At 39.4% G+C, this 14,767-nt stretch overlaps 1 protein-coding gene across 1 annotated transcript in view; it reads left to right on the forward strand.

The window, feature by feature from the left end:
• Otc (ornithine transcarbamylase) overlaps nucleotides 1–14,767 on the forward strand; it is a 67,832-nt gene that overhangs the window by 17,203 nt on the left and 35,862 nt on the right. The window contains exon 4 of the mRNA XM_048461575.3: nucleotides 9,643–9,730. Coding sequence (XP_048317532.2) covers nucleotides 9,643–9,730 — 88 coding nt within the window. The remainder of the gene's footprint in view (nucleotides 1–9,642; nucleotides 9,731–14,767) is intronic.

Below are 14,767 nucleotides of genomic sequence, written 5' to 3' on the forward strand. Positions count from 1 at the left end.
TTGCTGTGTCTCTTTAACGACCACAGAGAGTAACTGTCTCACGCGGGGCACCAGTACAGGGGTGTCCTTTAATTCTTGTAAAAGCTGTAGGCAGAAAGACCAGCCTCATCTGTAGGACGGCTGGGAAAAGCTGACTAGCCACTTTAGATATTGCTTCCCGTGTATGGGGAAATGGAAGTGGACACCAACCCTGAGGCCCAAAACTCAGCTGAGAAATGGTTCTTTTTACTCATGAATGTTTTCTTCTGTGCCAATTCTATTAGATGATGGGAATTTAACCTCTTCTGCATTCGCCGGTCCTTATTTGTCTCAGGGTTTATTTTATGGATATCGGGTCTCCTTTCCCTGTCTCCAGTTATACCTAAGCCCTGGTGGATATTTGAATATCTAGAAAGCTAGGGATCAGCTAGTGTGCTTGGTCATCAGGGCATTGCCATCTAATGTTTACTCCGGAGCCTCCTGGGACTTTATATCTCTATTGGCTCTGCACTTTGCTGCAGAGTTTGTCTAACTCTGATTCCAAGACCTTAAGATTTTCTTGTCTTTGTTCTTAATGCTACTCCACACTTCACTGGAACAGAGATATCCCAAGGCCACCTTTACCTAATTGTTCCTTTCTCAAAGACAGTGCAAAGGAACCCTAGAATATTTCCTGCCTCTCAGTGCTCTTTCTTAAGGGCAGAAAACAGATGTTCTCAGCACCGGAGTTCCTCAAGCGCACATGAGAATTTCATGTTCCCCGTTCCTTGGAAGTTGGTCGGGGGAGCACATAGCATGTACAGTGACCAAGGTCTCCCTCTTTCTGTTGCTGCTACCTCTTCTCGCGTGCTCTCCTTGTTCCCTTCCCATGTTCCTGGGTTAGAGGTCACGTGAGGAAAAGTCTAGCTAGAAGCAAACCTGCTCTGACTTCCAAATCTCGCACTACTGTCTGTGTCTAAAGCTGTTATCTCCACAATGAGTTTCAAAAAGTTTATTTTAAAACTTATGAACCACACATTACCTCTTTTCTTTTTTTCTGCATTTCGTCCCTATCAGACCTCTGTGCAATAGTGTGATCCAAATGAGCAATGAGGGTTGAGGAGGAAGTACCACATAAACACTGCCTGACTCTGCAGTTCTCCAATGCCTTCCCCTGCCTCACAAGCATTGGCAAGCACTTTCTCAAGCTTCCATGTGAGCTAATACTCTATTACATGTGATTTGGCCTCATAGTGATTAATAATGAAGTTCATCAAATAGATAGCCCCCCAAAAGAATTTCACAAGGATTAAGTGACCTCTAAGTTCACTCAGTAAAAATCGCACCAAGGTTCGGACCTCAAGACCAAATTTCTTGTTAAAATACTTCCCTTGCCCCTTGAGAGAAGGAAACAGGAAGAGGGAAATTTGTAAGATGTTGCCTAATCTTGGAAGTCCCAGGAAGGAAACAGATGGCTCCATTTTTTTTTCTTTAAATCTGGCTCCTGTAAGACATTTCTTTGGCATTTGAGCGATTGTGGGGAGAAATGAATAAAACTGCCAGTCATTCTCAAATTCTGTTTCCCTCTAACACTGATTTTCTAGGAATCTGGCAGAATTTTATCTTTTTAAAAATTTTGCCATTAGTACTTTAAGAGTACTTTTGGTGACTTAAAGAATTAGTATATAAAAACTGTTCAGTTTTTAATTTTAAGTGTTTGGTGGCTCTACAATTTTCTCTGTTTAAATATTATACTTGATATTGAAATATCCCTGAATAGTTTCCTTCATAATGCTGTATTAAATACTTCATAATGCAGTAAAGGTAAGAGTGAGGCTGTCACAGAGTTTGGATAATGACTCCAACAGTGCTCCCTATTAATTATATGGATCGCCACACTTCATCCTCATGGCGACGCTATGAAAGTAAGATAGAGGAGAGCAGGTTGATCTAGGTTCAGGATATGCCCAAGTCCACATACTTAACATATGGCAGACATGTGATTGGATGCAATTGTTAGTTTACTTTTTAAGATATCTAGTTTAATTGAAGCATGAGGTGCTCACATTTTATTCTAGTGAAATTGTTTCCAAAAACGGCACTAAGCGCTTTGTTAGGCTGCAACTGTCTCTAAAGAAGTGCTCTGAAACTTGCACAACGCTGCAAACTCTATCAACAAATGCATGAGGACAGGAATATTTGCCCTTTAAAATGTATGGTTCACAGGGTATTTGTTATTATCCTCAGTAAATCCCTCTGGGTCTAATTGGACATGGCATGCTGCCAACCAAACTCAGTAACAGACAAATTAGAGTAAGAAGCTGCCTTAAATGCTTGCAGAAATGACAAAACCATGACCAAACCAGTTCTGTTCTGCTGAGTGCATCACTGGGGAATAGACACCAGGATCTTGTTTGAGGTATTTGTCACAGCACTGCATCCCCACCTCTGTATATGCATATTAATGGTTGCACTTTGATATCATTTTCCAACAGATACAGCATCCTTGTTATTTAGAATTAAAATAGTTTGTATTTCATTGTCAATTGCTGCCACAGAACTGTGCCATTCCCCAGGATGAGGCAATTCTTAAACCTGAGATTCAGGGATCCAGCAATGTTTCTACTTATTTCAGGAAATAGGACATGATTATCCACACATATTAATTGTTCATGAAACAGGTATATTAAGTCTAGCACACTTTCAGAGAAGTGTACAGATCACTAAGTATATGACAATTCAATGGATTCTTACAGTAAATGCATAATTGTAACCGATACCCAAGAGAGCAGAATACTAACAGGACTCAGAAGCCCTTTGCATCAACCCTGTTTTGCCTTCAAGCCATTACTCATCCAGGCAAAGGTAACCATTATCTAGGTTTCTACTTCCACAAACTAGCTGTGCCTGCTTTCAACCTTAATATTAAAGGAACCATTCAGCATGTGCTCTTTTGTGTCTGGCTTCTTTGCTCTGCATTATGTTTGTAAGACAATGTCCATGTCTTTGTGTGTACTTTAGACCATTCATTCTGTATCTCTCAGTGTATGGCTCCTTGGCAAACCAGGCAATTCTCCTGTGTATCTACTGGCAATTGTATTCTTTTATTGCAAATTAATTGAGTTGATAGACAGATACATATTTTTTAAATCCTAGTGAATGCAGTAGCTGAGAGAAAGACACACAGGGAATTCCAAGTGGTGGTTCTTCCCATTATTTAACATGAACATGTCACATCAAGGTGAAACTGAAGTTGGTACTGTAGCCGCTGTTTCAAATTCGTCATCTTTCCAAAGGTACAAATAGGAAGATTGGGATTCTAGTCTGAAGCAGGGCATGGAGAGGTTAATGACGGCCTCAGGTCTACCAGATAGAGGCATCAAATCTCTCCTATTTATACTGAATGGATTCTACTTACACCCTTTGCTCCAAAGCCCACAGGGAGATTAAAGAAAACAAAGCGAAACATAAGATTTGCTTTATTTTCTCAAACAGAAATTGAGAAATTAACAGGAGAAAAAAACACTGAATGAAACTAGCTGGTATGAAAACAGGAATAGATATAAGAGGTAAAAGGATGTGTCTTAATGGAAGGTGAGGGAGCGTGGAGACCCACTCTTCTGTCCTCTCCTCTGCCTTGGCCTCTCTTAGTGCTTTTCAGATCCTCTAACACCCTTTGAATGCCACATCACCACCCAGGCCTGATAAATTAGCAAATAGTTGACTTGCACCTTTGGATTGGGGTCTGAGTTTCTTTTTGGCCAGTGAAAAAGAGAAACCCCTTCTCAGAAGCAGTATCTGATTCTGCTAGTTTTGTGTCAAGCTTGACACAAGCTAGAATCATTTGGGAAAGGGATTCTCAGTTGAGAAAACACCTACCTAAGATTTTCCCGTAGTCAAGTCTGTAAGGCATTTTCTTGATTAATGACTGATGGGGAGGGTCCAGCCCAATGAGAGTGGTGCCACCCCTAGACTGGTGGTCCTGGGTGCTATACGAAAGCAGGCCAGGCATACCATGGAGAGCAAGCCAGTATGAAGTGTCCCCTCATCGTCTCCACATCAGCTACTGCCTTCAGGTTCTTCCTCTGTTGGAGTTTCTGCCCTGACTTCCATCAGCAATGAAGTGTGACTTCATCGCTGACCTCCGGAGTTGACTTCACAGATACTGCTGATTTGAATGTTGTAGATTTTGTGCCCTCCTCATGGAAGGGCAACCATGAGAAACGCACAGAACAACCCAGACCAGAACAGCTAACCCAGGTGGGCTGCAGGCTGCAGCCACAGGATTGAAACACATGTTTATGCTGCATGCTGTTGATACATGAAGACACAGCTTCTGCCTCAGAGTAAGAGAGTTTATTCTGAAGGCAGATGTGAGTGGCCATGTAATAGTCTCATAGCAACAGAGCAAAGAAAGTTATGAGCCCTTTCAAATACAATGGTGGGTACCTCAGCTACAGCCATAGGAAAGCCTCTACTGTAGTAGGCCCTGTATGCTATTTTATGACATTCTTAGTCTTTGTGTAGGTGGAATTGAGGTGTCTGTTACATAATTCCAGAAGGGTTTACCTGGTACTTACCAAGATGTTAAGTTCCAAAGAGAAGTGAGCAATAAGCACTCTTAAAAAGTGAAGGCGGCAGAAGATAAATTATCAATGGGCTCTGGACCTGCAATGTTTCCCTCTGCCCACAATCACTGAAATTCTAATTCATCAACCAGCCTTGTAGACCATTAATGTAGATGTCGCTTCTTTGGGAGCACTTTCGTGCACAGTGCTGAGATGGCAAGTTCCTTACATAGCGATGTGATGGTTGCTAATTAGTTGGGGTTTAATTGCTGGTACATTGACTCAGATTCCTTAATCAGAGTCAATCTGTCCAGAGTCTTCCTCCCATCTTAGCAACTGGACCAAAGATGATCCAATCCCTGCAGTGCAGAGGACACAGTAAGATGAGCCGGCTTTGCCTTGGAGCTGTTCTTGTACATGTTAGGCTCCAGCGAGAGAACAATGGACTCAATAAGCCCAACCAAATAATCCTAAATCCTGTGTACCTCTGAGAGTCTTAGGTATGAACTTAATAAAAGGTTGAAATTGAAAAAAAAAACTAAGTTTCTAATCTTTTCATCAACACTACAGAGGTTTGGGAAATGGGTCCTCTCTCCAGAGTCAATGTCCTTCCCTTCACTCATATATTCAACAAGCATTCCTGATACACTTACTATTTGACAGTCTTTATAGTAAATGTTTGTGACTCAGTCAACAGTAAACAAAGGATAGGGAACCCCCTTCTCTCATGGCACTTACTTTCTAGTGGGTACAGATACAACAAACAAGAGACATAATAAATAAGCGAATTATAGAGCATGGTGAGAGAATGGCTCTAATGACAAAGCAGAAAGCTTTGCACCATTATTGGAACCTGTGAATGGAACCCAGAATGAAATAGGCCACCTGAGAGTTTGGGGGAAGAGTGGACATACTCTAAGTTGTATTTTATAAGGTTCCACTGACTACTCTGTTGAAAATGGACTGTGGGTGTGAGGGGCATGGAAACAATACAAAAACAGTAAAATATATCAGTGTGGGGGGAGCCGTAGAGAGAGGAAGGTTAGCCCCAGTGTGGTAGTACTGAGAACGATAGGAGGGATGAACTCTAAATATGTTTTGAAAGGAGATCCGAAGAAATTAAATTTACTTGGCAAAAGATGGGTGTCAAGGACAACTCCAAGATTTCTGCCTAGGAATTATGAAAGTTGCAGGTGGAACAGGTCAAAAGCAAATGACCAGACATTCATTGTTGCTTGTGTTGAGTTTGAGATGTCTATTAGACATACAAAGAAAGATGTTGAAAAGCGCTTGTATATGAGTCTGGAGTTTAAGAGAAAGACCCGGAAAGAGATGTTCATCAGCATAGAGAGAGTATTTGAAGCCAGAGAGCTTGATACAGTGAAGTTAGATTGAAAGAAGAGGACCAAGAACTAACCCTGGAAGGCTCCAATGTTTAGCAGTCAAGGAAAATAGTGGAAACCAGAAATCAAGACCAAGAAGGAATAATTGAAAAACTAGATATAAAAGCAGGAAGGTGTGGTATCTTGGAGTTTATATAAAGAATAGTTATTAAGGATAGACTGCTGCTCCATTTTGTTAAAGAGATTGAGAAGAAAGGGGCAAAAAGATGGAACAATGTAGAGGTCATGTTGATGTTGATGGGAGGAGTCTTGCTACAGTGATGGCTAGCAAATCCTCCCTTCGAGGGATGGATGGATGGAGGGAGGGAGGGAGGGAGGAAAGGAGGGAGGGGGGAGAGGGGATATAGATATAGATAGATAGATAGATAGATAGATAGATAGATAGATAGACAGACAGACAGACAGACAGACAGACAGATAGATAGATAGATAGATAGATAGACTGATTAGAGGGGAGCAAAGAATTAAAGTGGTACTCGAAAGTGAACATAGTGCCAAGAAAAATGTTTTGTTAATGATTGAGCATAGTTCTTGATGTCTATGACATAAAGAGATAAAGAATTGATTATGTTTGTGAACAGTTAAAGGAGTTGACTTCTAGTGTATGAATGGGAGCATGGGACAAAGATGACACATGAATTGTTAAGCATTTGAGTAAATATCTAAAGAATATGGGTGAATTGGGCATGTTAAGACAGTAGGAAGAGACATGGAAACATGAGAGATAAGAAGTTCACCTATGCTTGATGGGAAATAAAGCAGAATATATGGGCACAGATGTAGGTAAGTAGAGTGTTACTGAGGAACCCGGAAGTCCTCTGATATCTGTAATATGCTCATTGAGGTAGGATATAGGCCCAGTAGTTTAATGCTGCTGTTACCTTCAAGATATGTATAGATTAATCATACAACCACTTTCTTACTATTTCAGGGACTGCCATTCTGGTCTGAGTTCTGAACATTCATCCAAATTTTACAAATGTCTCTCCTTATTGGCCTCCTTGATTCTGCCCCATTATGTATATATTTCATTAAAACCAAAGCCTAATTATCTTACTCATCTGCTCCAACCTTCGACAGATTTTCATTTTTTTCAGACAAAACACAGTTCTTGCTTCTTATTCCCACCTTCCCTTTGCAGTCTCCCTTCTACTCCTCTTCACACACTCTGTATTTTCCACACCCACCTTCTTGCTAGCTTTTGAATCCACCATTTGTGGACTTACACAAGACAAATAACTAGTCTTCTGCCAATCTGATAGGTTTCTCATGGTCCACACTGACACATTTCTCAACCTTCCCTCAAACAGCTCTTCAATAACCATGACATTTAAAATGGCAATTCCTGTTTTACATTTTCTGTTGTCCTTTGTTATTCAAATTTTACAACTTACCAGTATCTAATATCTAATATATATGAGGCTACTCGCTTGCTTTATAATCAGTATTTCACCACTAGAATACAAGTTACAGGAAAGCAAAGAGTTATGCTTTACAGAATCATACAATAGTTCTATTAGACTGTTTCTTGGCGGCAAATCAAGGAGAAAGGTGTATAAAATGCCAGTAAGTGCTCTTGATTTGCATTGTAAGTTTCAGGACATGCTGGCTTCTAGTAAAATGGTAGACATCGTAACATAAATAATTATTGTAGCTTTTGATGCTTATTTTTATGATAGAAGTTTTCCAGTAAATACAAAGTAGAAAGATTAGCATAAAGAACACACAATACCCCTTATATCAATCTAACAATTGTTAGCATTTTATCTTCCTTAGTTTGTCTATTTCTTCTCATTGTTAAAGTATTTTTAATATAAATTAAAACTATGACATTTTATACCCACCCCCTCCTTTACATTATTTAAAATACAGAATATTTTCATCAATAGCTGCAGTGTCATTAACAAAATGATTCCTTAATAACATTCAATAACAGTCTGTCTTGGTCTGGGTTTCTATTGATGTTTATAAATACTATGTTCAACAACATCTTGGGGAGGAAATGGCTTATATTAATTAGAATTCTCGGGTTCATCATGAAGGGAATTCAAGACAAACACTCAAGGCAGGAACCTGGAGGCAGGAACCGAAGCAGAGTTCATAGAGAGAAATGCTGTTCACTGGTTTGCTGCTATGACTTGCTCAGCCTGCTTTCTTATAGAACCCAGGACCACCTGGCTAGGGATGGCACCACCCACAGTAGGTTTGGCCCTTCCCTATCAATCACTAAGAAAATGCCCTACTGGCCTGTCTACACACCAGTCTTTTTTTTATTATTAAAAATTTCCACCTCCTCTCATTTCCCTCCCCCTCCCCCACTCCTTTTCCTCCTCCCCCTCCCTCTCCAGTCCAAAGAGCAGTCAGGGTTCCCTGCCCTGTGGGAAGTCCAAGGTCCTCCCCACTCCATCTACATCTAGGAAGGTGAGCATCCAAACAGACTAGGCTTGCACCCCAGTCTTATGGAGGCATTTTCTCAACTGAAGTTGCTTCTTCCCAGATGACTGGGACTTGTGTCAAGTTGATAAAATCATATCTAGCCAGGACATAGTCCTTACTGAAATATTATTCAAATTATGCCTATACATCAGTAAAGAGTTACAGGAAATTTTGAATCCAACTCCCATTTGTAGGTTCAGAACTCCTCACCCAATTCCCTGGGTGATTGATGATTTCCTCCTTACAAAGTAAATCCCTAAACAGATGCAATTAGCAAACTGTGACAGTTATATGTTTTCCAGGACATAAATTTGACACATTACAATATAAAGTGTGTTTGCAAAATACAAGCGTTATCTTGAAATTATGCTCAATAGAATGTGTTGGAAGACCAGTGCGAGCCAGACTCCTGTGCTCCAGCACCTGTAATGCTCTAAGCACACATATGGTGGAAAGCAGTGAGGACCATGTCCCAGTTGGTACTTAGCTTTATCTTCATTAAAAGATGATAACTGGTAACCCTTTACCTCTTAGTAACTTGAAACTACCACCTCGGTGCTTGCTTTATTTTTTTTAAACTTAAAGTTAAATTTACGTATAGAAAATGGCCAATATTAAATGTGCAATTCAATGTTGACAAATCCACATGTCTGTGTAACCTATAAACTCCGTGAAGATGTAGAATATTTCAGTTAACACAGAAAAACACTACAGTACTCCTTTCCAGTCAATCACATATAGCCCAGCTACAGCAACAGCTATTTTCATTTCTTCTACTCTAGATATTTACTCCTAGACATTTCCCTACACTAAATATTTACTCTTTCATTTAGCATAACGTTTCTGAAGGGTCATTCCTTTTTTATTGCTGATTAATACCCCATTGTCACCCAGGACATCCCATATAACTCAAGTTTATTTCTCTGTCATCCTAGAAGATTATCTTTCTATATTGGAAGAATTAAAAAGTAAGCATAGTTCCCCCAAAGGGAGCAATGTCCCATTATTTCCAGTTCCTGAATAAAGAGGAGGGGGGATAAGCATGAATTCAAAATAAAGGTAAGTGGTTTTACATATTCATATTTTTGCATATTTTTCATATTCATCTCTAGATTTATCACTTTGTTATGCTTGGAAATTCCCAACAGAATGGTTAAAGAGCTTTAAGGTGTAGACTTTGCTATTGAGATGATACTAGTATCAGTGCCTCATGGTTTTGTTTTGCACTTTAGTTATTTTTTTCAAAAAAAAATACCTTTCTTTTTCTTTCATTGTAGGCTTTGCTCTACTGGGAGGACACCCTTGTTTTCTTACCACCCAAGACATTCATCTGGGTGTGAATGAAAGTCTTACGGACACAGCTCGGTTTGTAAAAATTTTTTTTCTTTCCAAATGTTATTTCAAACTCTGCTGGATTCATGTAAAAGAGAAGATGACGATTCTCCTTAAATAATGGTTCCCACCTCTCAGTGTCCTTTGTACCCCTCCCATTTACTGGACTCTTTGCCTAATGTTTGAAATGCCTCTCTTTCATCCTATAGCCCCTTTTTATGAGAGTCTTAGTTTGCTTCCATTGCTATGATATACACCAAGGTAAAAGCAGTTTGGGGAGGAAAAGGGATTATTTCATCTTAAGGTCCATTATACAGGAAGCCAGGACAAGAACTCAAGATGGAAACCTAGAGGTAGGAACTGATGCAGAAGCCATGTTTGAGTACTGCTTACTTGCTTACTCTTTCTGGCTTTCTCAGCCTGCTTTCTTATACCATCCAGGATTACCCGCCCTAGGGTGACATCACTCCCACTGCCCTGGGCCCTCCTCTATTGATTGGCAATCAAGAAAATGTCCCAATGGCAATCTGATGGAGGCATTTCCTCAACTGAGGTTCCTCTTCCCATTCAACACTAGTTTGTATCAAGTTGACATAGACACAAAAATCTAACAAGGAGAATGGCTTAAGTCTTTTCCTTAGCAATTTATTTTTGTGTGCATGGTTGATCTGCCTTCATGCATTTCTGTGCACAATGTAAATGTCTGGTGCCCTCTGAGGCTAGAAGACGGCATTGAAAACTTCAAGACGGGCTTTACAGAGAGGGCTATGAGCCATCATATGGGTGCTGGGAATTGAACATAGATATTCTGTAACAACAACCATTGCAAGTAACTACCGAGCAGTCTCTCCATCTCTCCTTAGCAATTTCACAGAGGTGTATTAAAAAATTCCAAATTTAATAAAATTTAAAAATTATCAAAATGATTCTTATATTTAACAATCAAGGAAGTGTGAGTCTAAGAAAACTGCCATGTTCAATGGTTCATAGCTCATCTGTACCAATAATACAAATACCTAACATTTATTAGTCACTATATGAGCAAGTATTATTCTAAAGCATTTACCCTAATAAGAGCCTGAACAGATTAATACACAAACGTGAAATGATATAATCAGGAACATACATACTAGTTGTGATAGCACAGAGTCTCAAATGCCAAGGTATTATTATAGTACAGATATTCTTGATTTGTAAAAGAAAACGACAGGCCATTAAAATACATGTTCACTTAGAAATTCTGACACAGAACGGCTCTCTCATATTCAATAAGTAGTTTCCAAGGTCACCATGGATGTCAACCTCCAGTCAAATCCTAGGAGAAGAGAGTGTGAGAAAGCTATATCCACATCAAAGCCATCTTCCAGAGAAGTACCACAGTCAATGGCAGCAACACTACACTGGCAAGTCCTAGTAGCTCACACTCAGCAAGAAGAACGTTGGGCTCACTATATAATATTGAAACATTTGAACATAGGTTTTTTTGACTTCCTGTGTAAGGATCTTATGATTGTCCATCCTTAGCTCATAAATACACAGTAAATACCTTTGTTGAATGGTTTATAGCAATAGAGAAAACTAATTTCCCCCTAAACATCTCATGACACAAAGCAATTCTTTCCAGATAATGTCTGCTTTTTATTTCAGCTCCTCTAGTATATGCTAGAGAATTTGCCTTAGTTAACTTGCTAAAGAGATTTCAACAACTCTTCTTCAAGCGTTTTATGTTTGAAGATGCTATGTTATTTCATATAAAGCAATGGGAGTACTAAGAGGTGATGTCACTGTCTTTTGGACAGTAGGGACACAAAGAATAAATGAACATGACATTTTTAGGATATTTTTCCAAGTATACTGCTACTTACAAAGATAATATGTGCCCAGTAATTCTTATTACACAAAAGTAAAGTACATTTAATTCATAAGCAAATAACAAAAGCAAGTGAAAGGAAAAAGACAGGACTACACCTAGGAGAGACATTTTGAGAGGGGAACCTCTAGAAAGTACCAGGTGAACAAAGTCAGTGTGAACTAATGGTTGCAGAAGTAGCCAGCTAAGGGAATAGCTGAGCATCCAACAAAAGGTAAATCAATGCATACTGGCAGCTAGAACAATATTAGGGTCCAGAAATCAGTGGACTGTTAGGAGACTCAAAGCTAGAGACAAACATAGCTGATTGCTGGGGCCGAATATAAACATGTACCTTTCTTTGCCTTTTCTCCGAGCAATTCCCCTGTGGGTCCTTAGAGAAGCTCTACACATTTCTGGAGCCAAACAACCTAGTCACAAGCTCCAGTGTAACTGTGACCTTATGAATTCATACAATTACTTCTAGTGTATGTATGGTAGAATAAGGATAAAATTGGATTTATAGAATTCTTTCTGATCATTAAATCCAGCTTAAAAGGTAAAATAAAAATAATAGTTACTTCTTAAAGGATGTTTACAACAGACTTCTGTTATCATTGTAAAATGTTTGCAAAGTCAGCATTATTGTCTCAGTTTTATAATCAAAGTAGCCATGAGACACAGAAGTGTTGTAATGTGGTGTGGCGGGCTGCATTCCGATCCCTGGCTTCTGGCTAGCTTTACCCGAAATAATTATACGGAAACTGTATTCATTTAAACACTGCCTGGCCCATTATTTCTAGCCTCTTATTGGCTAACTCTCACATATTGATTCAACCCATTTCTAATAATCTGTATCACCACTAGCTCGTGGCTTACCAGGAAAGATTCAGCATGTCTGACCTGGCAGCTCCATGGTGGCTCTCTGTCTCTGCCTCCTTTCTCCCAGCATTCTGTTCTGTCTACTCCGCCTATCTAAGTTGCTGTCCTAGCAAAAGGCCAAGGCAGTCTCTTTATTTAACCAATGAAAGTAATACATAGATAGAAGACCCTCCTACACCACAGAAGTAATGAAACTTAGATGCTAAGTCTGGATGTACATGCTTTTACTACCTACTCTTGCTGCTTCTATTTCATGGGAAAAATAAGTTGTAGACAATATTGACTTGTTGGAGCTCTTCAAGACCATGCTGAGGTTTGGTGAGTCACTGTATTAGCCCTCATAGAACTCTACACAGTCATACTCATGATTCTAATTTGTTATAACAGTAAGATACCAAATACAATAAAAAAAGACATATGAAGTAGAGTTCAGAAGACACCAGGTACAAGCTTCCAAAACTCTTCTGGTGGGGCTTCACAGGATAGACTTAATACATATGACACAGTATGTGAAATACTGACAAGAAAAGAGGCCCACAGTAGACCCAGCTCACAGTTTTTGCTGAAGACTGTTCACATTAGCACATTCCAACCAAATTCTTGCCCCCTGCCAACATGAAGCATGTGTTTATTTCAAGCCATATTGTTTATGAAAACATTTTAGGCATAGTGTTATCAGTTCTGGGGAATAGTGGAAACTCCCCCAAATGAATTTACCAGATGTTATTCCAAGAGTCAGCCTTAAATTTGGGTCTTTTAAAGGGTAACAGTCAGGCCTGCTTTGTTAATTCAAACCATTGTAGCCTCTATAAGATGAAGGAGTTTTGATCGTGAAGATCCACTTTGTTTTTTAGTTTTTAAAAGATGATGTTGCCTGCTTCTTTTATTTATGTGTGACTACCAGTGTGTGTGTGTGTGTGTGTGTGTGTGTGTGTGTGTGTGTGTGTGTGTGACAGCATATATTTGTGAATGTGGAGATCAGGAAACAACTTGTGGGAGTTGGTTCTTTTCCTTCCATAATGTAGATTCTGAAGACTGAAATCAGGTCATCAGACTTGGCAGCAAGTGCCTTTACCCGCTGAGCCTTCTCACCAACCCTAAATTCACATTCTTTTATCAAATGCATGTAATATATAACATATAAAGGAGTGGTTCCCTAAACAGAAATGTGTCCCAATGTAAATATTCATACATATGTGAGCAGTTATAAAGTAATTTGGATTACTGTAGAAATGGAAGATAGGAAGATTAATGACAGGGTTTTTATAACCTAGTTTGGGAATTGGTAAGTTTGTTAAAACGTAAACTTCTGGCCCCACACTTACAGGTTTTTTCCCCAGTTAAGTTTAAGAAGGTTTGTATGACTCTAATGATGATATAAGAGCAATTAGAATCACTTTGAGAGACCTTGAGGGCTGGGGAGAAGGTTTGTTCAGCAAAGCACCTGCTGTGCAAGCAGAGGGACCCAAGTTTTGATCCCCAACATCCACAGTAAAGCAAGGTACTGTGGCATGACACTTTAACCCCAGTGCTGGTGGGAAATGAAGTCAGGTGGGTCCTTGTAGCTCATTAGCCAACCAACAAGCCTAGCTGAATCAATGAACTTCAGGTTCAGTGAGTACCCTATATTAAATAAATATGGTGGAGAGCAAGTGGGTAAGACACTAATGTCACAATGTCAACTTCTGGCCTCCACACATGTGTGTGAACATACACACATGAAAATGTGCATACATCACATATAAAGGGGAGACTTGGGAAGCTGTGCAGAAAATCCAAACTGTTATGCAGTGATCTATTAATGAAGTCATAGTAAATAAAGGGATAAATAATAAGAGATCCACGTGGCTTCATGACAACTGATTCTAAAAGTTGAAAAGTAATAGTGATTAAATTAATTAAATTATTCCAGATTTGTTGTTTTAAAGTGTGTGTATGTGTGTGTGTGTGTGTGTGTGTGTGTGTGTGTGTGTGTATTTCTGATCTTGGGAAAAGGAATAGGTTAGCTATTGGGCATACTGCATTAAAGGTTGAACCTCCAAGTACATATTTCTATATGCCAATGGAGATACACACCTTGGATGACATTGAGAGCTGGAGATGTATGTATCAGCTCAGTGATTTTAAAAAACTGAACTCCACAGGTTCATTGTGGAGAGAATTTCAGAAGGTCATACCTCAAGGGCAGATGCAATTATGGTAAAAAAGAGAGTATGTGTACTCAAATATAAGAGGCTGGGCTGGGAGATGAGGGAGTCAGAAGAGAGTAGCAGTTATTGTAGACATTGACTCTCTTCTCTGTATCCCATTACCACTTAATCTGTCAAACTATCTGACAA

This window comes from Myodes glareolus, chromosome X (genome assembly GCF_982192425.1).
Source record: "Myodes glareolus chromosome X, mMyoGla1.1, whole genome shotgun sequence".
In the NCBI taxonomy this organism is placed as follows: Eukaryota; Metazoa; Chordata; class Mammalia; order Rodentia; family Cricetidae; genus Myodes; species Myodes glareolus.